This window comes from Numenius arquata, chromosome 4, assembly GCF_964106895.1.
Source record: "Numenius arquata chromosome 4, bNumArq3.hap1.1, whole genome shotgun sequence".
Taxonomy (NCBI): Eukaryota; Metazoa; Chordata; class Aves; order Charadriiformes; family Scolopacidae; genus Numenius; species Numenius arquata.
The window spans coordinates 14,266,961-14,290,837 of record NC_133579.1 but is presented as its reverse complement, the minus strand read 5'-3'; the positions used below and the strand labels follow the sequence as shown (position 1 = coordinate 14,290,837).

Sequence of the window (23,877 nt, the reverse complement as noted above, 5' to 3'; positions counted from 1 at the left end):
CCCCACCAAACCCTTTCTTTCCAAGAATAATAGCGCAACTTTGACTATTTGATCATTTCTGAGACACCTCATACTCAGTCTTGGGAACATTATTATTCTTTTCATGAATGAACTTGGCTCTGCTCTTTGAAACTATTGGTGAGATAAATTTTAATGTGCTGATATTTTCTCTTGGCAACATCTTGCAATAGAAAGATGTGACTAATGTAGAATAATGGAATAAGATTGAGTGGTACGCGTTTCCAGACTATGCACTTGGGGACTGCTGATAAAAGCTACTATGAATTAGACCTACTTGCAGGAAAGGACCTTGGCTAACTAGAGGGACCTATTTAAGATGATGTGGCTATGAAAATTTTCAGCGCAAAGTGCCATTTTCCAAGGTCTTGATGAAATGTTACTAGAACACCATCTGAAACTGTTTGGCTGTGTTCAAGGAGGACTGCTGGCGTGACCAGTAAGTGAAGATCTGACTTTATAAGAGACTCAGAGGATCGATTTCTTCTTCTTCTCTGGGGAAGTGCTGCTTCTCTGGAGAAGAGGAGGCTGAGGGGAGACCTTATCAATGCTTATAAGTACCTAAAGGGTGGGTTGAAGGAGGAGGGAGCCAGACTCTTTTCAGTGGTTGCCAGTGACAGGACGAGGGGCAACAGGCACAAGCTGGAACATAGGAGGTCCCACTCAAATATGAGAAAAAACTTCTTTACGGTGAGGGTGACAGAGCCCTGGAACAGGCTGCCCAGGGAGGTTGTGGAGTCCCCTTCTTTGGAGATTTTCAAGACCCGCCTGGATGCAGTCCTGAGTAACATGCTCTAGCCAATCCTGCTTTGACAGGGGAGTTGGACTAGATGATCTCTATGGTCCCGTCCAACTCTAAAAAAAAATTCAGTGAAATTCAGTGATTTGTTTAATCTAACCTATCTGGGCACTGGGACAGACTCCTGAGTGCTGTCCCTAATGCATTATGAAATCAGCTCTGGGGAAGAAAAAGCCATTAGAACTGGAGGATGATGTTGGCAGAAGAACAAATGGGTTTAAGCTGAGAGGAAGTGTTCCTAATGATTTAGAGAAATCAGGCTCCACAACAGCTTTCCAACCAGACAGCTGGAAGTGCAAGTCTCAGTTATTTTCAGGATAGAGGTTGGTAATTTGATAATATAGGTTGTCTGGTATTTACTCTGTGACTGTTTTAATAATCTGAATTAATAATCCAAAAGGTCTCTGTCCCAGTAAGAAATCAGTATTTGTGTAAGTAGAACAGCTACGTCTCCTAGATGTTATCTGAAAATTAAATGCTGGTTTAGGCGGTCTGATCATCCTGCAGTGGCAAAAAACTGATGGATAGATGTCAGATCACTCTATTATTGCAGCAGTATGCGACAAAATGCCAGGTCTGCCCAAAGAGGTTGTGGAGTCTCCTTCTCTGAGATACTCAAAACATGCATTCCTGTCCAACCTGCTCTAGGTGAACCTGCTCTGGCGGGGGGGTTGGACTAGATGATCTCCAAAGGTCCCTTCCAACCCCTACCATGCTGTGATTCTGTGTCTTTCTGATCCTGTGTATCTTTAGGCTATATATGACTCTTCTTTCCCTACCTTGTTAGCATTAAGCAGAATGCTGTAGGTTTGTATGTTCAAGTTCACAATGACAGCCAGAGAAATATGTTCATATATTCCAAGCAGACATTGAGGAGGTCGTGTATCATCAAAGCATAAAAATTAAGCCTCCTTTCTAAATAAATAAGAGAAGGTTGTGCAGTGATGCAACTTTTCCTTTTTTTTTTTTTTGAACAAGAAGTGTAAATTCATTGTATACAGAAAACAATCACCAAGATGTCAAAAATATTTTTTTGTCCTCTTTTTTTCCTAGTTGGGGAATGGCGGTCAACGTGTACTCTACCTCTATAACCCAAGAGACTATGAGCAGACATGACATCATCGCATGGGTTAATGATATATTAGCTTTAAACTACACAAAAGTTGAACAACTCTGTTCAGGTAAGAAAGCGCGGCATGGTCTGCAAATGTTTATTTTAAAACCACTTTAAAAGTCTGATTTGTTGAAAATAGATAACTTTTAACTTTGACATAAAACAGTTACTCTGAGAAAAGAGACTAATATATGTGCAAAGGAAGCATTTTTGCATTCATGTTAATCATGGAAAGATAAGGTGCCTTGAGAAAACCTAACAAATGCAGAGGTGAATGGGACGAATGTAGCAGAAGATACACAGAAGTAATAAAAAGGTTGACTAAGCAAGAAAATAATACAGTGATAAGGTTTTTTGTTTTAAAGCTACCCCCGTGTGGTATCTTTTCAAATGGAGACTGGACATAGTGGAAAGAGAGACAAATAGGGAACCTGCATTCTGGGTGAACAAAATTCTTCAGCACCTTTTCCTTCCTGGTAAGGGTCCTCAAATCCCTGCTGGTGTTTGCAGGAAAAGAACACAAGTGCAGCTGTGAAGAAAAAATACAGATTTGAGGAAGTGCTGTGAGGGGTTTAGACGTCTGTCAAGAAAATCTGCCCATTTATCTTTAAATGTAACTGAACTCTCATTGTAAGTAAATTTGGTAATGAGCCCTGGAAAAAAGGGTAATGGCTTGAATACTTTGGACATTTTGGTTAATCAGAGTGGCAACTTCAAGATACGTGTTAAACAACAGGGTCTGTAACTAGATGATGACTAGAAATGACACAAAGGCTGATGTTTCACTGAGAATACACGTGCCCCTGGGGAGTGATTCTTTCTGATTTCCTACTGTGATTTTTAAATTTGGAGATGTTTGTGTTGGAGGAGATCTAACTTAGATTGCTACTTCCAGACAACTGACATGCTGGGAATATCTTACTTATGAAGACAATGCTCTAAGTACATAGAACTTGAAACCACATTACCACATTTCAGCTATTTACTGGTCCAGCTGAAATGCATAAATGGGGCCTTATATTCATATATTTGAATTTACCTACCATTCTGGGTGAATTTTCTGTCTCAGATGTTCCCTGAAAGATATAGAAAATCCTTTCAGGATGATAACCTCATAGCCTACTCTTCAAAATTTAAAACACAAATCTCAGCTGCAGAAGCAGTCTTGCATGCTTTCAGGCTTGCACAATGGCTATAAAATTGAGTTTGAAAAAGTACAGGTTAAAGTGCATGTAAGTAACTAATGTAAACTAAACAATTAAAGACATAGAACATGGGAAATAACGTTTCGAACAGTTATTAAATTTGAAATTGAAATGTTATATTTAGCTGCTGTTATATTTAGATGTTCAGAAGATAGCTGAAGTATTTTATTTTGGTGAATTATACATCAAGAACATATTCATGTGAGGATGTGTGTGCACATGTGTGTAAATATGGGTGTAGCTATATATAGGTATACACACGCACGCACACTTATAAGGAGATAGAAAGATAGGAGAAAATGGACATTTTCATCCCAAAATACCCAATGTTGGCCATTGTTTGAAACAGGAAGCATACTAGACAAGTTATTGACTTGTTCCTGCATAGCTATTTATATGCTCATAAGTAGTTGAAAGGAAGCTTTTGAAGTGAATGCTCCATCAAGTTAAATGTGTGTGGGCTTACAAAATAGACAAAGACCAAAAAAAAAAACCCATCCCCAAACTCTTTCCCAAAATAGGGAATAGGTGATCTAAGAAAACTTTGTTTATGCAGAATACATTGATTTAAAGATACTTAAGATCAGACTGAGAGACTTCAGTGGGTGGGGCAGGCAGGAGGAAAGCCTGGAAATTGTCACAAACCCACTGTCCCATTTCATCACACAGCTTCTTATACAACTTTTTCTGTGACCTCCAGTGAGGATTTTGGGACACACCACAAGGGAAAAACTGAAAAAGGGTCATCTCATTAGAGCTCTTACTCCATCCCATATAAAATTAAATCTTTTCTTCCTTTAGAACTTCCTGGATTGTATTGGTTGTTATTGTTACCTGATGCTTTTTCATTCGTACCTTAACAGGTCAAAGGTGTAAACTTGAATATCCCCATTTGGTTTGACAGTCGAGCTTGATACTTACAGTCTTATTTTTTGCATTAATGTTCATTACAATCCCAGAAGGAGCTTTAATAGTTCCTTATCTGAAGAAGCATTCCTAGCGCAGCCCTTCCTGTGGTCCAGAGGAACTGATGAATCTAAATTCTGCGAGATTATTGCATACACTAGAGCACAGTGGTCTTATGGGGTAGGTCCTTTCCATTTGAGACTGGATAGTCCATTTCTCACGTGCAAGACACGTACATGTAGGGATTGAAGACAGATGGACAAAAAGCTTTGGGAATCTTTCTGTATTTACTTTCTGTGTTATTTTCTGGAGTTTACCCTGTAAACTCCAATTAATTTATTTAATGTACATATAGTTTATTTAGTGTAGTTTACAAGATTGAAACTAGGGGAACAGTAGCAGAAACGACCAGCCAGCTAACAGGCAGAGCACTAACAAGTGTGGTAGTAGTTTGAGAACAGCCGATCTAACTCATTCATTCTCGCGTTCCTTTGGCTGGTGTTCCTTGAAGCGTTGGCAGCTTTCATGCAGCTTAATATTAGTTTCCAAAAATATAAGCATTTCTCCAGGACTTCAAAGAGAAGGAATATGTGGGGAAACTCTTTACAACTATTAAGCATTTTGCAGCATTAACAGGGAGCTGCAGAGCCACAGTAACTGAATTTTTATAACCTACTTTAAAATTGTATGGACACTCTTTCTTTTTTTTTTTTTTTTTTTTTTTTTTTAAAAGGCATTAAGATTTGTCATGCTGTTATGTGACTATTCAGTGCTTGTTCATTTTTGCTAATAAGGAGCAATTAAAAGGCCAGGAAAAGCAGGGGAAGATGCTAAGTCTGAATGAAAAGCTTGAAGGCGTTGCTTTTGGGAGGCATGAGCTATGTAGATGTGGCATTCCCTCGTGTTCAGCACCTGGCTGTGAGACCTCACGGGTGCCTGTGTTTTGCAGCCAACCTAGCAATAGTTTTCATAGAATGGTTAGAATTGGACATAGTTTTGGACATTCTGAGCTTCAGCAAGAAGGAATAATGTGACATTCTGCCTTTACTAAAGGCTTTATTCAGAGCATACCTCAAGCTTAATGTGACGGTTCGTAATAAAGACAGAAAAAGCAATCAGACCTTCTTCTTCTCACTGCTGTGGAGCTGTAGCTTTGATAATACACATGCTGTAGCAATACCCGCCTAGTCCCCTGTTGCCAGTTACAGGAACAGAGCTGCTGGGATGAGGAGCGGCAAAGGAAGAGGCTGGCTTAGTCATGAAGTGTTTGGATTCTTTGGGAGTCTTAGATGTGTTTTTGTCTCTGCTAAGTAGGCCGAGCAAAGCGCAGTGTCCCCCTGAGCTTTCTGAATGCCTGCTGTAGTTGTGATGTGCCAAAAAGGCCAGGTTATGGATGGATGCAGCCCTGGAGAGTCTAAATTTAGTCTGCAGCTCCTCTGGTAATTTAGTTTTGACAACTCGAGAAAGAAAATTTCCGCAAACATACAATTCTCTTTGCTTTAGGTGTGTGTCATTTTTATCAGTTTTTGGTTTCCAGGTTTGACTTCCTGTGTGGTTGTTAACCTGAATATGCAATTTATAATCCATGGTTTTAATTGAAGGCATAGTGCATTACCTTTAGATGGACATTAGACTTGAGAGCATTTAATTTGATACATGCATGAGAAATAATAGAGAACAACTGAGTGGATTTTATGTAGTAGGATCCCACGTGGAACACCCATAGGCTTGGGAAACAGGAGTTTTAAATGAATCACGACACTGGTCGTTTCTTAGGAGTCATGCTATTTTTGTAACGAATACATAGTGGTTTCTTAAAAAGAATTCTGACTAAACAGCTTATAACTGAATACCAAGTTATTTTCTTTACTAAGGCTGTTTTTCATCTATAGGGAATACCAAGTGAACATGTTACAGGGCTTTTCATGAGTGTTTGGCTGCTACATGAGAGCATATTCAAAATAAGAGTCAGGCAGGAGACTATAGAGGGCTTGCATATGAATTAAAAAGAAACAATACAAAGTGTACAAGCTATATAAATTAAGAGCAAGGAAGATAGAAATGGTAAATGTATATAGAAAGGAAAATGCATCCTGAAGTGAGATATAATTTCTGGCTAAGCTTATACTTGTCTGATCCTTTGAGTTAAGGAGATACAAAATCTTCCCCCCACCACCTCTTGCATTTGAAAATTCTCAGTAGAATTATAAATTTGCAAGTGTCTGGCCTCCAGTGCATGCAGACCTTTTGTCTTTCAGGATTTGTATGCAAGGATCAAGGATTAAGTGTGGGATGTTTTGTTTTGTTTTGTTTTTCCTTGCTTTTAATAAATGCACGTATTATAAAGAGAGCACATAGTTTGGCATTTTCAAACTTCAGGCTGTGATGCTGTCTCTGCAGATGCCCTGGGTGTTGCTACAGGGAGTTTTTCATGTGGTGACTGCTGTAGCTAGTGCTGTATCTAACCTGGCGTCCCTCCTGTGAAAACGTGTAGCCCCTTTTTACGCACATTTTGTTTGGTACTCCACTGCCGTGATCTCGGAGGAAGGCAGGCAGTGTGACGATGGGGCAGATGTCGTTCTTTGTTTGACTTTGCATTGTCTCTCCGGTTCAGGATTTAGGGGAGAGCCCCTGTGGGCAGTTATCCCTTGCAACCGGTGCTGTGTGGGGAGGAGGGTCATTCCCAGCTTGTGGAGGGTGTCTGAGGTGTTCTGCTTCCAGGGACAGTACAGTGGGGCTCTGCACCATGGGGATGGCCACCAGTTCTGTTTGCAAGGTGGCCATTGTGCCCCCGGCACCACCCAGCCACAGACTTCTCTATGGCAGGAGGGAGAGGATGCCGGGCACTCAGAGAGAACCTCCTGCACACTGCAAAGATCTCTCTGAGCAGGGCTGAGGTGCCTGAAGAAGGTGGTACGGGCCAGACGATAGATGTTGAGAAGGGCTTTTCTTCTGCATTTCATTTGTGTATGTATATATAATATATATACACATTCAAACGGGGTGTAGTCTGTAGTTAGCTGCATAGGATTTGTTTTTTTCATGTCTCAGAAAGTGTATTTTGCTCAGTGTCTATATTAATCCATAACGTGTATTGCTAAAATCCGCCTTCCAGTACCTAAAGGGTGCCTACAGGAAGATGGGGAGGGACTCTTTATCAGGGAGTGTAGGCAATAGGACGAGGGGTAATGGTTTTAAATTGGAAGAGGGGAGATTTAGGATTAGATACCAGAAAGAAATTCTTTACTGTGAGGGTGGTGAGGCACTGGAACAGGTTGCCCAGAGAAGCTGTGGATGCCCCATCCCTGGAGGTGTTCAAGGCCGGGCTGGATGGGGCTTTGAGCAACCTGCTCTCGTGGGAGGTGTCCCTGCCCATGGCAGGGGGGTTGGAACTCAGTGATCTTTAAGGTCCCTTCCAACCTAAACCGTTCTATGGCCCTGCTGGAGCAGAATCATAGAACCATAGCATTTGGTACCAGCATGATTTCTGTACAACACCGTGTGCCTAGTGCCTGCAAAGCTGAAGCATGTTTCAGCATCGGTGGTTTGGGGTTTTTTTCCAGTTTGCAGCCTTGCAAAGGCTGAGTCTCTAGAGCAACTTGGAAACATGATCAAATGGGATCAAGCCATGTTTTATACTCTGTAACCAAGCCATGTTTCAAGGAACTGGCATGTTGTCATGAGGTCATGCAACGCAGAATGCTTAGTGTCAATGACTGTCTAATGTCTTCCATATGATGTTTAGGATTACAGCGTTAAAATGGATGTTAATGATTGGATTTAAGATCATTTCCAAAACTTTCTGAGGAAGCTTGCAAAGCAGTATCACAAGATTTTCAGGCAATAATGTGATTTATTTTTTTTTTTCAAATGTCATTCATTAAGAATTCAGGAGGAATAGAACTTAAGCAAGGTTTTTACTTTTTAAAATTATTATTTAATTACTCACAGCACGCAGTCAGTTACTTGATCCCCCTCCTTTAGAAAGAGCTTGTTAGATTTTACGTGCTATGGTTTTTTTTAGGCATGATGAGTTATGCAGCTATTTTAAGTTAAGTGGGAACTGTGTTTTCTGAAATTGTTCTGATCTTCACATTTAAAAATTAATGAATTCCAAAATAAATTATTGCTAAAAATTAAGTATTAAAAACTCTGCTGTGTATAATTTATGAGCAGCTTAACGATTTACATATTTAAGAAAAAGAGAATACAAGTTAATACAGGGGAAACCTCCCTCCCACATGCATTATTTGAAACGATCAGTGGATATTCTTGATTATGTCATACAAATGCCTCACCTGTGTGGAATAGGACTTTCTGAAGTAGGTGTCATCAGACGCATGTAGCTCAGTGAGCATCAGTAAGGTTGGTCGGAGGTACGTAGTTCTGCAGGCTGGTTCCTGTGGTGGCAGTGCTGCTTTCAGAATCTCCCATCTGTATGCAGGCCCTCACTCTGCCCTCGTTGAGGCAGCTGTGCTCATGCAACTGTGTGCAGGAGTGCAGGGCTACACTCTAATCTGCATCAATTTTAATTTTAAGTGCCCTCCCAAGGCTGTTGCTGGGAAGGGTGAAGCTCAGGACAGAGCTTCATTGATGCACAGCCTCATGAACACTTGCCTGTCTATGACTAGGCAGGCAGTAAATTGATGTGGGCTTGAACATTCAGCAGGAAATGGGCTGAAACCTCTTAAATTGAGTTGTCTTGGTTTTTTCAATTGGAGAAATAAAATTGTGTTAACCTATATCCTAGGTCATATAGACATGCTGCTGGAAATGCAAATAGGAATTTGAAGTCTCTGTTCTCCGATGTCGTGCTTGACATGAATTGTGCTATTTCTTAAACATGTGCCTATACGTAACACAACTTTATGCTCACAGACATGCCCAGTTTAAAATAAAACTTTCAGTCGCATAACAGAACATCCATATTTGAAATCTAAATTAAAAAATCTATACTATGATATCTAAGTCAAAAACATATCTTAACGTCACTCCCACGGAAGCAATTCAAGGAAGCCTGAGGAAAAAGGCAAGCCCCAAGTGCTGCTGTTCTGTAAACAATTATTGCTAGCCTTTGAGGTTTTTTTTTTTTACCCCTTTCTTATCAAAACTATTAGGTCACGCATGCTCCTTGCAAGTTACTGCTTTTTTTTTCTCCCAGTTGTTGTTGTCCGGGCAACAGAAATACCGGGTGTGTGCCATTTCCCATCAGCATTAGCAACCATCGCTCTGGTGAACTGAAGTGCTGATGACTAATACACACACAAATCATCCTGTGTTTTCCAAATGCATGATCAGGTTGTTGCAGCTTTGGAGGGAATGAATAATTTGAAGGAAATTGTATCTAACGTAACTGGATATTTGTTTTTAGAATATCTGAAAAATATTTCCTTAAAGCAACCAAACAAACAAAAAAATTCTAATTGCAGAGATACAGCCAGCCTTTTTCCAAAATGTTTTTTTTTAAAAATGAGTATGTGAAAATGAAACTGAGGCCTGGTTAAAAGGTTTCAACTTGAATTGCATGCTGTTTTAGAATAAAATTCTTACTAAGCATTTATAGCAAATTTCTAGTGTTGCACTTATGTCCAAACCACAGCAAAAGGAGCTCAGCATTAAAATAAAACAGCCCCACACACGGACAGGCCCTGCCTTTTCATGGGCTCTTTGTGTTCCCATGTTGGCTAGTGTGGTTTTATGTGACTTTCTGGAATGTTGCTCCCAAATACTGTAGGGATGAACAGGGAGGGACAGCATCTTCTGACACTTGATGTGAAGGGTTGACCTGACTCCTCCTATAGGGGACAAATATTAACTGTACCTGAGCTTATATTACAGTATTTCTACCAAATACTTTATTAGTATACTAAGTATTAAATACAGTATATTTAAAGAAGTTAGTTTGCAAATAGTATTTTCATTTTCCTTTATAAATATATAAACACAAATGCCAAAAATACTAAGGATCCAATCTTGCTCTCCAGCTGAAATCCAGGAGGTTGACCAAGCAGTAAAAACTTGCAGGAAAATGGGATTCCCTCATTTTCATTGCTACCTCCTTTAATTTCCTTGTGCTTTGAGTAGTCAGAAGCAGGAGTACCTTTGATTATCAAGAAAATGCTTGTTTGCTTTTTTGGATTCATCAACCTACAGATGGAAGAGGAGAAAGGAGGAAAACTGAAAATCTGTAATGATGCAGAGTAGGTGCTTCAGAGCAAACTGTAAGTCAGTATGGGCAGCCTGGGAAGGAAATGTAGAAGCAGGGAAAGAAAAGTATCTGGCAAAAGCTAGAACTACTTCAATGTTGTTTATGGCAAGGGGGACTAGTGAAAAATTATCTACAATTCTGAAAAATTGCTGTAAGAATGTTGTGATCTTATAGATTGGGTAGAAATTTCTAGCTTTACCACTGCATGTGGCAAAACTCTTTGATTATAATAGCTTTAAACAACCACCTTTTCAATTCTTGGTTTGTTCTTGTGTGTCTTAGTTCTGCTCCAGCATCCTTTCCCCTCCTGGCAGCTGCCTGCCTGCCCAGCCCCATGGGTGCAAGTCCCCTCGCTGGCATCTGCCACCCGCTCTGCCCTGAGCCTGCCGTGGGAAAACCCAGCAAACACCTGCAAACTCTGTGATGCTGCTGGGCTCTTTCCACTCAGTAATCAGGCCAAAAGCAGGGGCTGCTGGGGGTGTAATCCAGCACACCCCTGTTTGCGGGCTGGTTGTGGAGCCTGGCCTGTGAATATCTTCTGTAACTAACGGCTGCATCAATATTCTAGATCAAAACTCGAATGGGATTTTAGCCAGTGATTCTAAAATGCTTGTTAGCTACTACAGGATAAGAGGTTTTTAACATTGATCCCTCTTCTGCAGTGCTACCAGCTGTAGTTTTCATCTCTCATTTGAGCAGATTTCAAATTATTTCTGTTTGTGTGTGTGTATGAGCATGTTTATGCATATACAAGTTTTTTCATAGAGACAGATTTATTGTGAGAGCCATTCTGGACAGGTAGCATATGTGCAACTCCTGTATACATTTGTAAGTTTTGGGGGCTTTTTGGTTTTTGGGTTTTTTTTTTTGTATTCAGGGTATTTTTGCAGAAAATGTAGGGAAGTTTTTAAATCATGAATAAAATACAGTGGCATAAAAATCCTCTTTTTCATGTAAACTAGCAAGAGGTATGTCAAAAGCAGGGATGTTGTTATCTCTATTGCCACTTTCTCTATGCTGTGTTAAAAATACCTTTCCCGTGCACCCACATTGAAGTGTCAGTTGTACAGTAAATCGAATAGGCCTGAACTGCTGTCCAGTGTGCAGAGGACCACGTGTCTATCTGCTGTGGCTGTGAGGTAAAGGCATCACAATCTTGCGTGACTTACGTCGGGCTGCTCTTTCTGCAGGAAACCTCAGCGATGGGCAGCGTAGAAAGTAGCATCCCCATTCTGCTGCACTGATGTTTAGCATTCAAATGCAACGGGAGAGCTACGAGCTTTAGGGGGTAAAATAAATACCTATGTAATATTAAATATGTACATAAGCTCAATGTTCGAAATCAGGTAGGCCCAGTTGAATGTAATGATATTTTTCACTTTCTCCTGTTGCTGTTGTAGGCAGGTGTCTGCCTTTGGGGAGTTGAGAAGAGTTTTCTCTCTTTGTAGTTTACAATGTTTAAGTTCAGTCCACGTTTGCATGTTGCCTCTGTACTTCAGGAAGCAGCATTTTAATGGATTGTGTTTGCCGAGGTAATAAAATCCTCCTGTTGGGGAAACAGCCTGGCAGCCGGCTTCGGCGGTGTATCAGGGACCAGGTTCCTACTGTCATGTGGATGCAGGCCAGTGTTTTCTGCCCTCGGGTGTCGTGCAGACCCAGGACCACCTCCTGGCTGGCAAAAGCAGAGAAACAACTGCCAGCACGATGGGAAGGAAACACAAGGAAATACCGTAACTAGAGTCTTAAACCTTGCAAGACTATCTAAAGGCACGCAGAAGGAATTTGCATTACCAGCAGAAGGAGGGAAATCTCATGTGAACACTTTGGGTTTCTAGTTTTCTAAAAGGATCTAGATGAAAGGTTGCGCAGTGCATTTTCAAGGCCTCTAGGCAATTACTTAGATATCAGAGTAAAGCTTATAATTGGAGGGGGGAAGGATGAAAGGACAGAGTTAGGAACAAATTCAATTTATAACATGAAGTGATTGCATAATAATCCTTTTTACATTAAATTTAATAGTAATAAATGTATTTGAGCCATGAATTATCTGTATATCCATGCTTTTAATTGTAATGTCATTTTTCTGTTGCCAGATATTTACCAGTTCTCTTGCTAAGGATGAGTTTTGAATAACTAATTGTGTTTATATAGCTTTCTATAAGAAGATGCAAATTTGTCATCTGATGTTTGTAACTTGCCAGAAGGCTCCTTTTCCTTTAGGGAATATTTTACTTTGATTCCTAATCATATCAAACCCATTGCAAACAGCTAAGCACAAGGTGTCCTTGGAAAATCAGATTTTTTTTCTAACAGTTTTCCCTCACAAAGGCAATGTGAAGAGAATTTTTTCTAAAATGGCAGCGGTTTTCAGCACTAAAGCTTGATCTTGCTAAGTCCCTTAGCAAAACTCATATCACTATTTTGGGAAACTTTTTTGGACTCTGCTCTTAAACTCTGCTGCTCTTCTTGGGATGTTATGAGCTCTGTAACCCTTCATATGATAGTTGAGTGGATACAGAGAATGAGAACTATCTTGTGCATAAAGCGGGTCCTGTCAAAACACACGCATACCCGTGGAGAAAATGTCTTAAGGTTTTTGTTGCCCCTCCTGTAAAACTGGGCAATCCAGGTGTCTGCTTTGTTAATTTGGTTTCTGTATGAGCCCTCAGCAGAATTATTTTTTGGTAAAAGTCATTGTCATTGAACTGTTCAGTGTGATCTGGACACTTGTTTGTCAAAACTGATCTGCACTAAATGCACAAAAGTCCTTTTTGTGGAACTTTTTGTGGAAGTGAAATTGAACTTTGTCAGGAGTAATTGGGCAATCACTTCCCTGCCCTGTCTGCTCAAGCTCAGGGGGTGCAGGCTCTACAGCCCTCTGCTCCAGAAATGGACTTCATTGAATCTTTGCTGAGTGTAGAGCATTTTGTAGAAAAATCTCTTCTGAAGAAGAACTGAAATTGTTTTTCCTCTGATTTCCTCAAACATTTTCAGCCTTAATTTCCAAACATTTGAGTGTGTCAACAATAAAGACTTATTTTGCAAATGACATGATGATGTTGTAGGAAGAAGCTCCCTGCATACAGGAAAAGCAACCTATCAGTGTACTCAGTACACTTAAATTTTTTTTTTCCATATATTTGCAGCTCTTTGTTGGATTAGTTATACACACAACCCCCTAATTACTAATATGTAAGTTCAGGTTGCCCTCCAAGTTGAGCTTAGAAACCTTGTTGTTTTGAGTGAGAACTAAAGCTGGCAGCCCGGCTTCTGAAACCTATGGGTGGACTACGCTAAAGTCTGCTTATTTAAATGCTTTTCTCAGGAGATGAAAATCAGTAAAGATATTTGGTTTAGAGGGGTGGGAACTGGCTAGTAGTAGTGGGAACTGTATGTCATCTCCAAACACATTGAAGATAAGAAGTTATTGGAAGTGGTCAACACAGATTTACCAAGGGTAAATCATGCTTGACCAATCTGATAGCCTTCTATGACGTTGTAACTGGATGGCTGGATGACGGGAGAGCAGCAGATGTCATCTACCTTGACTTCAGCAAGGCTTTTGACACTGTCTCCCATAACATCCTCATTAGAAAATTAAGGAAGTGTGGGCTAGATGAGGGGGCAGTGAGGTGGATTGAGAGCTGGCTGTGTGACAACTCGGAGGGTTGTAATTAATGGAGCAGGGTCAAGTCGGAGGCCTGTAGCCAGCGATGTCCCCCAGGGGTCAATACTTGCCCCAGTCCTATTCAACATATTCATCAATGACCTGGGCAAGGGGACAGAGTGTATCCTCAGCAAGTCCGCTGGTGATACCAAACTGGGAGATCTGGCCGACACTCCAGAGGGCTGTGCCGCCATCCAGCGTGACCTAGACAAGCTGGAGAGCTGGGCAGAGAAAAACCTAATGAAGTTCAACAAGGGCAAGTGTAGGGTCCTGCACATGGGGAGGAAGAACCCCAGGCACCGATATAGGTTAGGGATGGATCTTCTGGAAAGCACTACTGAGGAGAAAGATCTGGGGGTCCTGGTGGATAGCAAACTTTCCGTGAGCCAGCAATGTGCCCTTGTTGCCAAGAGGGCCGATGGAATCCTGGGCTGCATAGGGACGAGTGTGGCCAGTAGGTCGAGGGAGGTCATTCTCCCCCTCTGCTCTGCACTGGTGAGGCCACAACTGGAATACTGCGTCCAGTTCTGGGCTCCCTAGTTCAAGAGAGACAGGGAACTACTGGAGAGAGTCCAACGTAGGGCAACTAAGATGATTAAGGGATTAGAGCACCTCCCTTACGAGGAAAGGCTCAAAGAGCTGGGGCTCTTTAGCCTGGATAAGAGAAGGCTGAGGGGAGACCTTATCTATGTTTACAAGTACCTAAAGGGTGGGTTGAAGGATGATGGACCCGGACTCTTTTCAGTGGTTTCCAGTGATAGGACGAGGGGCAACAGGCACAGGCTGGAACACAGGAAGTTCTATTCAAATATGAGGAAGAACTTCTTTACAGTGAGGGTGACAGAGCACTGGAACAGGCTGCCCAGGGAGGTCATGGAGTCCCCTTCTCTGGAGATTTTCAAGACCCGCCTTGATGCAGTCCTGAGTAATGTGCTCTAGGCAATCCTGCTTTAGCAGGGCAGTTGGAGTAGATGATCTCTAGAGGTCCCTTCCGACTCTGACGATTCTGTGATTCCATGATAATCTTAAATGATTGTCTTAGACTAGATTGGCATTTGGCTACAACTGCCAGAAGAAAGAAGATCTTGGCTTGGTTGAATTCAGGGGGCTGTGAGGATTGAGGGAGCTTTTCAAGAGATTTCCATTTTGACTGTGATCTTCTCACTGTATGGACAGTCCTACTGTGTACAGGGACTCCCGAGAACATCCGTTTTAAATAGAAGAAAGATTTACTTTGCATTAGTTATGGTGGTTCTTCAGATGCTATACAACAGTGCTTCATGCATCCAGACTGAATGGAAAAAGCCCACATTAATATGTCACACTGGTCAATGTACATTAGACAAGTAGATCTTGGGTGCATAGCATTAGGTTGAATCACAGCTGGGACTTATTCAGCACGGTGGCTTTCTGCTCATGCTTTCTGCTAATGACATTAAACGACATTTGGTCTTAGCTGGGTGCATCTGGATTAACGTCAATGCATTCTCTTGTTATAGGAGCAGCTTACTGCCAGTTCATGGACATGTTGTTCCCAGGGTGCATTAGCTTGAAGAAAGTAAAGTTTCAAGCAAAGCTGGAGCATGAATACATTCACAACTTCAAACTTCTGCAAGCATCATTTAAAAGAATGAATGTGGATAAGGTAGGCATTCTGTATTTGTATTTCAATCAGTGCAAGTTTCAAAAGTTTTGTAAATTGGATGAGGTCAATAAACAGGGGAAATAAACTTCAAAATACTTAAAGTCCACTTTTTCGAATTTTGGACTGAGAACAGGAGTACAAGCTGTACGTGAAGACGTTCTTCTTGACCTTTCATTATCTGAAAAGGGTATTTAGGGATGAAGGAAGAAATTTGGCATGCTCTGTTTAGGTACAAAGTGAAAATAGAGTCCATGTGTCTGCTGAGGAATTGTGCAGCCTAACTCATTATATCTTAATATCAGAAACCCTTTTGATAAAATACCATGTGTTGGAAATTCCTTACTGTCAGTGAACCTTAATTTTAGATACAGTAAAATTACTGGTGACCTGAATTTCCAACCAAGTAACTTGGAAATATACTGGTTTTATAAGTATTCCATGTTCCTTGTCCAAAATGGGGTTTAAGGAATTTAAAAAGTCTTCAAGAGCTGGAATAATTTATCCAATTATTTGATGAGTTGGCCAGCACCATGTGATCTTGTAAAGTTAAGAATGGAGGGCTCTTAGGAAATGGCTTGTTCATTCATAAAGTACTGGTATGTGCTTGAATGTGTGAGTTTGATGGGCTCACCCGTATAAATTACTGTGTTGATAAAAATGAATAATGGAAGTTGTGTTGTCATACTTCTTGTTTTACACAGATATATTACCTGTATATCCTTTTAAAGTTCTGCTATGGCTTTTAGTGTTGCTGCCTTCTGAAATTTAAACAGTCTTAGTAGAGAGTCCTGTAAGACTTTAAAGCAGTGGAAAACCCTCATTATTTCCTGAAATGTTACAAATGCTTTGATGTGCAGCATAACTCATTAGTGAAACATTGGAAAGCCTAATAAAGCTAACATTGTCGATTTTTCTGTAAGGAGAAAAGTTGCTATACTTTCTCAATGCAGAATTAAGATACAAAAGGAACAACCTGACAGGACATGCAAAAGGCTGCGTTAATCCTTGTAGGAGTATTATAGACTTAGAAAGTGCTGCACAGTTGTCTTAATCTTGAAGAAGAAATGAAAATTGCAATGGTTTTAGATACCCTTTTTCCAGCTCAAAAATGAATGCGTTCAGAGAGGCATTAAGATCCATTTAACTCAGCTCTTTAATCAGCTGTATGAATTAACAAGGCAGGGACCCCTCCTGCAGCCTTACCTTCGTAGTCCCTGTCTGCCCACAGCGTCTGGGAAGCTTAAGCCTCCTGCAGAGCAATGCTGAACCACCTCCTCTCACTGTCACATTGGCCCAAGGCACCTTTTGGAGGCTTCGTTCCTGTGAAAAATTTTGCAGGATAGGGATATGGAGACATCCATATGGAGACATCGCCTTTCTTCTGTTTTGCTAAAACTTTATAGGCATTTTAGCCAACTTCTGCATGTCCCCAAACTGTTCTATGTATAGCAATCTATGGAATGGAAAAAAATTACAAGGTTAAAACCTCAGGGTTAGTTCATATGATTGAACATGTACTACCAAAATGTAGGTTGGTTTGAACTTAAGCATGTCTTGGAAAAGCTGCTGGGTTGGTTTGGTTTTTTTTAGTTCAAACAGTAGGACAGAGAGCAAGAAACTCCCGTCTGGACCTTTTGAAGAATTGTTCATTTTTAGTACGTCCATTAAAAACAGAAATCCCTAGTTAGTTGAATGTAGTGAGTTACTCCTAGAGCAGTTTCATTCATCATGGCTGTCACTGCAATAAGAAAGGAGTAAGTCTGTGGAAGAGCAGTTAAAAAGGCTTACGAGTACCCACGGTATAGCCACTTCAAAGGCTGGGTCTTTGTTTTATTTGGGTTTTATTTCTTATTAAGAGCACTTCCAAATCTACCATAACTTCCTTTCTTTAAGGAAGAAAACAATGGCAGAGGAATATATGCTGATATAATCAGTAGATTTTTTTTTTTTTCAAATAAGTGTGTATATGTAATTTTTATATTTAAAAATAGCAATGGTGTATTATTGGAACCTTTATTCTACCTTTCAGGTAATTCCCGTGGAAAAACTGGTCAAAGGGCGCTTCCAAGACAACTTAGATTTCATTCAATGGTTTAAGAAGTTCTTTGATGCTAACTATGATGGGAAGGAGTATGATCCTGTGGAAGCTCGACAAGGCCAAGACGCTCTTCCCCCACCAGATCCTGGTGAACAAATCTTCAACCTGCCCAAAAAGTCTCACCACGCAAACTCTCCGACTGCAGGTATTTTGAGTCTTCAAGAATTCCATTTCTGTCTCTGAAGAAAATTATAAACTGTGAGCCAGTTTGCATAAATACTAATTAAAAATTGTTTCCTCGTGTGGGTGGGCCATTCTTTTTGCCTTGTCATAGGCTTAGCATCTGAGACAGCAGAAGTTAGTTTCTTGTGATGCACACTAGTTTGGCCCAGCCCTATCAGGCATGGGGTCTCCCCCACTGAACTCTTGATGTAAGTGATGTGGATTCTAGTGATGCCAGATGGTGGAGACAAAGACATTTCACCTCTTTGTTGATGAAAGTGCTGTGTGTAAGCGTATTCAAGAGCGTTAAATGAAGCGTGTTTCTCTCACACACCTCCAGTCTTATAGGAAATTGCTAGCACAGGCTGATTTCTTTTTTATTAATTTTTACGGTGAGTGAAATGTTTCCAAATCTGAAGAGTTGACCAGAAGGAAAAAATGAATTGATTTGTGGTTTTAGGTGTGCTTACTGTTCGGGTATGCTAGTCCTCTTCAGTGAGCATCACGTAACTACTGCTCTTTCTCAAAGATAACCTTGTTTCCTCTTTATTTTGCATTTATACTGGGTTTTGCTAGGACAGAGTTAATTTTCTTCATAGGAGATTGTATAGTGCTATGTTTTGGATTTGTGATGAAAACAGTGTTGATGACACACGGATGTTATAGTGATTGCTGAACGGTCCCTGCACAGCATCAAGGCCTTTCGTGTTTCTCAGGCTGCCTTGCTAGTGAGTAGGCTGAGGGTGCATAAGAAGTTGGGCGGGAACACAGCCGGGACAGCTGACCCCAACTGACCAAAGGGATATTCCATGCAATAAAACTAGGGTGACGAAGAAGAAAGTGGGGGAGGTTCAGAGTTACAGCATTTGTTTTCCCAAGTAACTTATGTGTGGTGGAGCCCTGCTTTCCTGGGAATGGCTGAACGCCTGCCTGCTGATGGGAAGTGGTGAATGAATTCCTTGTCTTGCTTCACTTCTGTCTGTGGCTTTTTCTTTACCTATTAAACTGTCTTTATCTCAACCCATGGTTTTTTTCACTTTTGCCTTTCTGATTCTCTCTCCCAAAGGACTAAACCTGATCTTTGGTGTTTACGTAGTATGGGCATGACTGGTCACTAAGCAGAAGACGTGCCTTGGTAACTGAGAGTTAAGTGAACAGCAGAGCAGCTAACTTTTTTTTTTTTTAAATAATGACTAAACAAGTGCTACTGGGATTGGTTGCCTGTATGTGTATAGGATTATGCATACAGAAACACACATGCACACACAATTCCTTTATCATTCTCTCCAGGGCTTACTTTATGCATCCTAACCTAGTCCTCAAATGATGATTAATTTTCACTTGGCGTAATTCTGTGACCTGTCTTCTCATGGGCTCAGATATGGACCAGAGCTGGCAAAAGGAAGGGGCAGGTACGAGGCACCCTCTGTTCTAGGCTGGCATATGCTCTGGAATCATACCCAGATTTCAGTGTTCTGCTCTGATCGCTTCTGACGTCAAAGTGGGGCATACTTGGCCAGCTGCCTTCAGCTCATTAGTGCTTCCAGGAAATTGAGCACCTAATAGCAGGCCAATGCTGTTCTGGACTTTTAAAGCTTGTTTACATCTTTGTTTTGCACCATCTTGTGTCTAAACTTTTGAATTTCAGGGCCTGGTATGCTCTAATTTCCCATGTGATGTCTTACACTCCCTTTGAAAACAAAAAAAAACCCCAAGTGCTAATATCATGGTGTTATCCAATTGAGAAATTGGAAAAGACGCTTTTATTAAATGCAGTCTTTACCATGCTTGTCAGTTCTTCTTGCAGATGGTCTGTTTGTACCAAAGTCACAAACGTGTCATCCAAATTAAAGTTGTGGAGGTGACAGTCCCAGGGAATAGAATAGCTACTGGAGTGGAACCAGCCAGCTGATATGGAGGATGATGCAGTGATCTCGTGTCGTGTTGTTGGTTGTATGAAGCACATGTCCTGAGCCTCCTCAGCACTTGTATGGAATAGGACAACTGAGGTATAATGTAATGATCTTTGGTAAGATTCTGTGGCTGTGAAAGTTCACTTTTTTTCATGGAAAGCTTCCTTCATTATTAACTTAAATTCAGAAGTATGACAGGCAGGACACTAGTTTAATTTTTGTTGAGCTGGAGGGGTGTGGGGGGGGGTGTAGCCATTCCGTGATGCTAGGTGAATAGGAGTTGTAGCTTGTATTGCTGCCTGCGTTTTAGAAATAGCACTATTTCATTTAGCTGTCAGTCATTCTTAGGTCTGTTCAATTTCTGGGTGAACACGTTTTCATTTCAGCAGTGTGCTGTGCCTCTGTACCTCACCATGCCGTGTAGCCTGATTGCTTGAAAGGATGGGAGCCCTCTCTGGGTGCCTGTTGATAGAGGGCGCACTGGGAGGAGCACCATATGCATCTGCAAGCTGGTGTGTGCCTCATCTCCTGCTGTTTGGGAGTAAATTGGGATGATGTGGAAGCAAGTCCTGGGTAGTTGGGAAATTACCTGAAGGATGTGCTTCTGTACGGCTGTCGTGTGTGTGTCTGTGCATGCTCACGCACACTTAACTGGAAATGAAGGAGTGTTATTCATTACAGTTGTTACAGGAATCGTGATGTGCCCATGTGAGTACACTGAGCTTAGCCATTTAGACTAAAAAGGCAAGAGAGATAAGGTCCAGTGGCGGGTTAAGAATTCCCCACCCCATCTGGAGTTTTGTCTTTCTTGATGGTACAGGCACAAAGAAGGGAATATGTGCCCATAAGTAAGTGCAACATCAGGTGGCATAGTTTAGGCTGCTGTCTATAATTTTTATGTTGACTATTTTGTTATTCTGCATTGTTGGGTCTTCAGTGAAATGGCTGAGGTTTTGGGTAGGGCTTTACTTCTACTGACTTTGTTGTGGGAGCAGTAAACATTGTGGGCTGCTTGATGCAATAACCTCTTACACCAATGCAGCAGGCATTTGCCAGCATCTGTAGCAGTTTGCCACAGTAGCTTGCCTCTTTTTTTGTACGTTTTCTTGTTTTTAATGTCACTTTCAATTTGTGTGATTTGCTCTACGTTAACACTGAAGCTTTGAAATTTTAGTACTGTCTTGTTTCAGTTCATTCATGAAACAAAAAGAAACAATAGTGAGAGAAAGTAAAGGACCCAGAAGATCTTTCAGCGTAATCCAAAAGTTCTTGAACTGTGCAGTGAACATACATAAATGTATGCACTTACTGTTTAGTGACAGGAACAAGTAGACGTGTGGGTACTCATTCACAGTATATTTTTTGTTTTGAGAGACCTTTAAATACGCCTATTTTAAATTGATCGAATACATACATTTCTAAATAAATAATTTGTTTAGCTATTAGTAATTTCATACGTGTTTCAGATGATTCCTGTTGTTCCATGGAATAACTCTTCCAGTGCCCTCTGCCAGAGTTCTGTTTTTGAGTGATTTAGGAGGTGCTGATCTCTTTAATTTTCGTAACGACTTTATAACACTCTAACTCTGTATTTTTAGAGGTAGACTGAGATATGTCTTTCAATTACCAGGAAAGGGGTCAAATCCCTAAAGCCTTCTCTGAAAGCTTACCCGAAAAGGTAGCTGCCATGAGTTAGAATTATTTTTGGTATTTTAATCTGGCACTAAAGCTTGACAAGACCCGTAGTATCAGGGCACTGCTTTCCATAACATACATGGGTTACCTATATTGAGTGTGGTCTTTATTTTGTATTTTTTTTAAACGCTTTTAAAACAACCCAAAACTTGAGAAATCTGAAAATGCACCATGTTTTGTGCTAACCAGGGAGCAGTCCAACAGCCATGGCCCTACCCCTCCCAAAGGCGATCCCACTGAGGAGTCAGCGCAGGTCAGGGATAATGCAGCTCGGAATGGAAGCATAACTAGGTCCCTACAACTAATCTGCTGTGCCACCCTCGCATCGCCTCGTCCCTTCCTGAAGAGACAGAGCCGATTTGTTGCCAAGCTGGTGGCCGCACTGAGGGCGGATGGCTTCCTTAAGGCATGTAAAAGGCTCCTTCTAGACATAGTAGGAGCAGCGAGGATTTGCCAGGTAAACGCAGCTCCCTGCTGGGGGAACGAGTATGTTTTCATCCTTCGAGGAGTGGAGCCAGCAGCACAGACCACCACTGCAGGCTCCCCGCCAGCAGCACCACAGCTGCTTTTAGATAGAACGCCATCTGCCAGCCCTGAGCCGCCTTTCGATCTCCTTCAGCCCCCCCTCTTCTCTAATGCAGTGGTAAACAGCCTACAGATGTAGAGTCAAAATTACGGTAAGGGATTAAGATATTAGGGCACTGCTGTTCGTGCCAGTTCTAATGCTCCCTGTGGAAAATCGCAGAAAAAAGCTTCATCTGATCAAATTGAAAGTGGTGATCAGGTTGTCGGGGTTTTAGCTTAGTGTCTTATATAAGTATTCCTGTGTGTCAGAGCAAATCTGCGCGGAGCACTGCTTTGTGTATGGGTGCGAGGTGTCAAAAATACATGGTAAAAGAAAGCTTAATAAAATTAATTATTTACATGTAAGCTAAAAATGCGAGAGGTTCTTAAATCTGAAGGCTGTTAGACATTTCAGTTTGAAATATTCAGTGAGAGCAGGATGACTAAAGCAGAGCTGGAAAATACTGGAGGATCACATGAGGGCTAAAAATACTCACGCTATGACAGGGAAAATAACCAGGGCAGAATGAACTGTTTGTGCATGAGTGCTTTATATATAATGTGCATGCCATCAAAGAGCCAATTATGCAAGAAAAATACCGATTTTTCTTTAGGGAAATGGTATATCCTACTGTGGCAGATGTCCTGTAAATTAATTTTGAGGGATAAAAATATTCAACAAAACCAGTCTTTATTTTAGCAGCTACTGATACAATTAAGACTCCTGAGGGACTGGAGAATTCCTTCCAACCCTTTTTTTTTTTTTTTTTTTTTTTTTTTTCCCCTCTTTGCTTTTCACCAAAACGTGCCACCTTTTTCCCCAGGTGGCAGCCAGTTGGTATTGGCCATGGCAACCTCTGCTCTCAGTGGTGCGGTGCTCGGGGACAACGTGGCAGAACGGGAGGCAGGAAGGGCCGTGGGGCAACAAACTTGAAAATGCTTTTGTGCCTAGTTCATACAAGGCCAAGGAATTGTACTTGCCGAGGGGAACAGCATGTGCAGTGACAGCGCTGGCCTGGGAGGTAGAGAGGAAAGTGGCTCAGCCTTAACACAGACACACCCCCTCTGCCAACAGGAGAGGAGTTTAATTTTTAAACCCACTGAGCCTGAGAATTTAGACCACAAAGTAATGCAGGAGACAGGGCCTTTTTTTCTAGAAAGAAGTCGGGTTTTGAAAAAACAGTGGTGAAAATTGCTGTCTTAATTTTTGGTGTGTTTTGGGTGTGGTTTGAATGCCTGTCTTGCTTAAATTTTGCATGTTCTTTTCTATTTCAATATGCTTTTCTTCACATATTTTCTTTCACATTTAACTTTTGGGACTGTGTTTTCTGTATAGCTTAACAGATAGTTGAATTTTATAAAATGCAGGTTTTTTAAGAGCATTTTAGATTTTATTCTTCTGCTAAGCCTATGGGGAGTGGTTTCATCCATTGAAAATGCATGCTTGAAGACGTTTCTAGAGAAAATAGGGCTTTCAGCTGAGAAAAATTAATGGTTGCCATTAAAATGTTGATTATTTTAAATCTAAAGAAAAGTCTTCATTTATGATGGGGGGAAAAGCTGGGGTTAGTTCCCATCTATTAAAGATGAACTGAGGGAGTAGTGCCACCAAGAAAACTTTTTCATCTGACAAGTACCCTCCATTGTATGTTCTTGCTTGCATTGCTCTGTTGAAATTTGTAAAAGATGCTTCAGTTTCAAGTATTTGTACACACTTCTCTTTGCCCGCTCTCTGGCAGTGATGATAAACATAAAGCTCAGCAGCCTGCATTGTAGCCAGCAGCAGTGGAGGGATGGAGAGCTGGGGACAGAGGGGTCCTGCCAGCCCAGGGAAGTTAGTACCACAAAATAATTAGGTGGCTGCACCGCAGCATGGTGGGATA

The 23,877-nt window shown here is 41.2% G+C and overlaps 1 protein-coding gene across 3 annotated transcripts in view; it reads left to right on the top strand.

Moving 5' to 3' along the window:
• The window catches only part of MAPRE2 (microtubule associated protein RP/EB family member 2), a 105,325-nt gene that overhangs the window by 61,747 nt on the left and 19,701 nt on the right, over positions 1-23,877 (top strand). For 2 of the 3 annotated variants that reach the window (XM_074146104.1, XM_074146103.1), the window contains 3 exons: positions 1,871-1,998; positions 15,417-15,562; positions 17,592-17,805. In XM_074146104.1, coding sequence (XP_074002205.1) covers positions 1,878-1,998; positions 15,417-15,562; positions 17,592-17,805 — 481 coding nt within the window. In that variant the 5' untranslated portion in view covers positions 1,871-1,877. The remainder of the gene's footprint in view (positions 1-1,870; positions 1,999-15,416; positions 15,563-17,591; positions 17,806-23,877) is intronic. The other variant, XM_074146105.1, reaches the window with a different exon arrangement.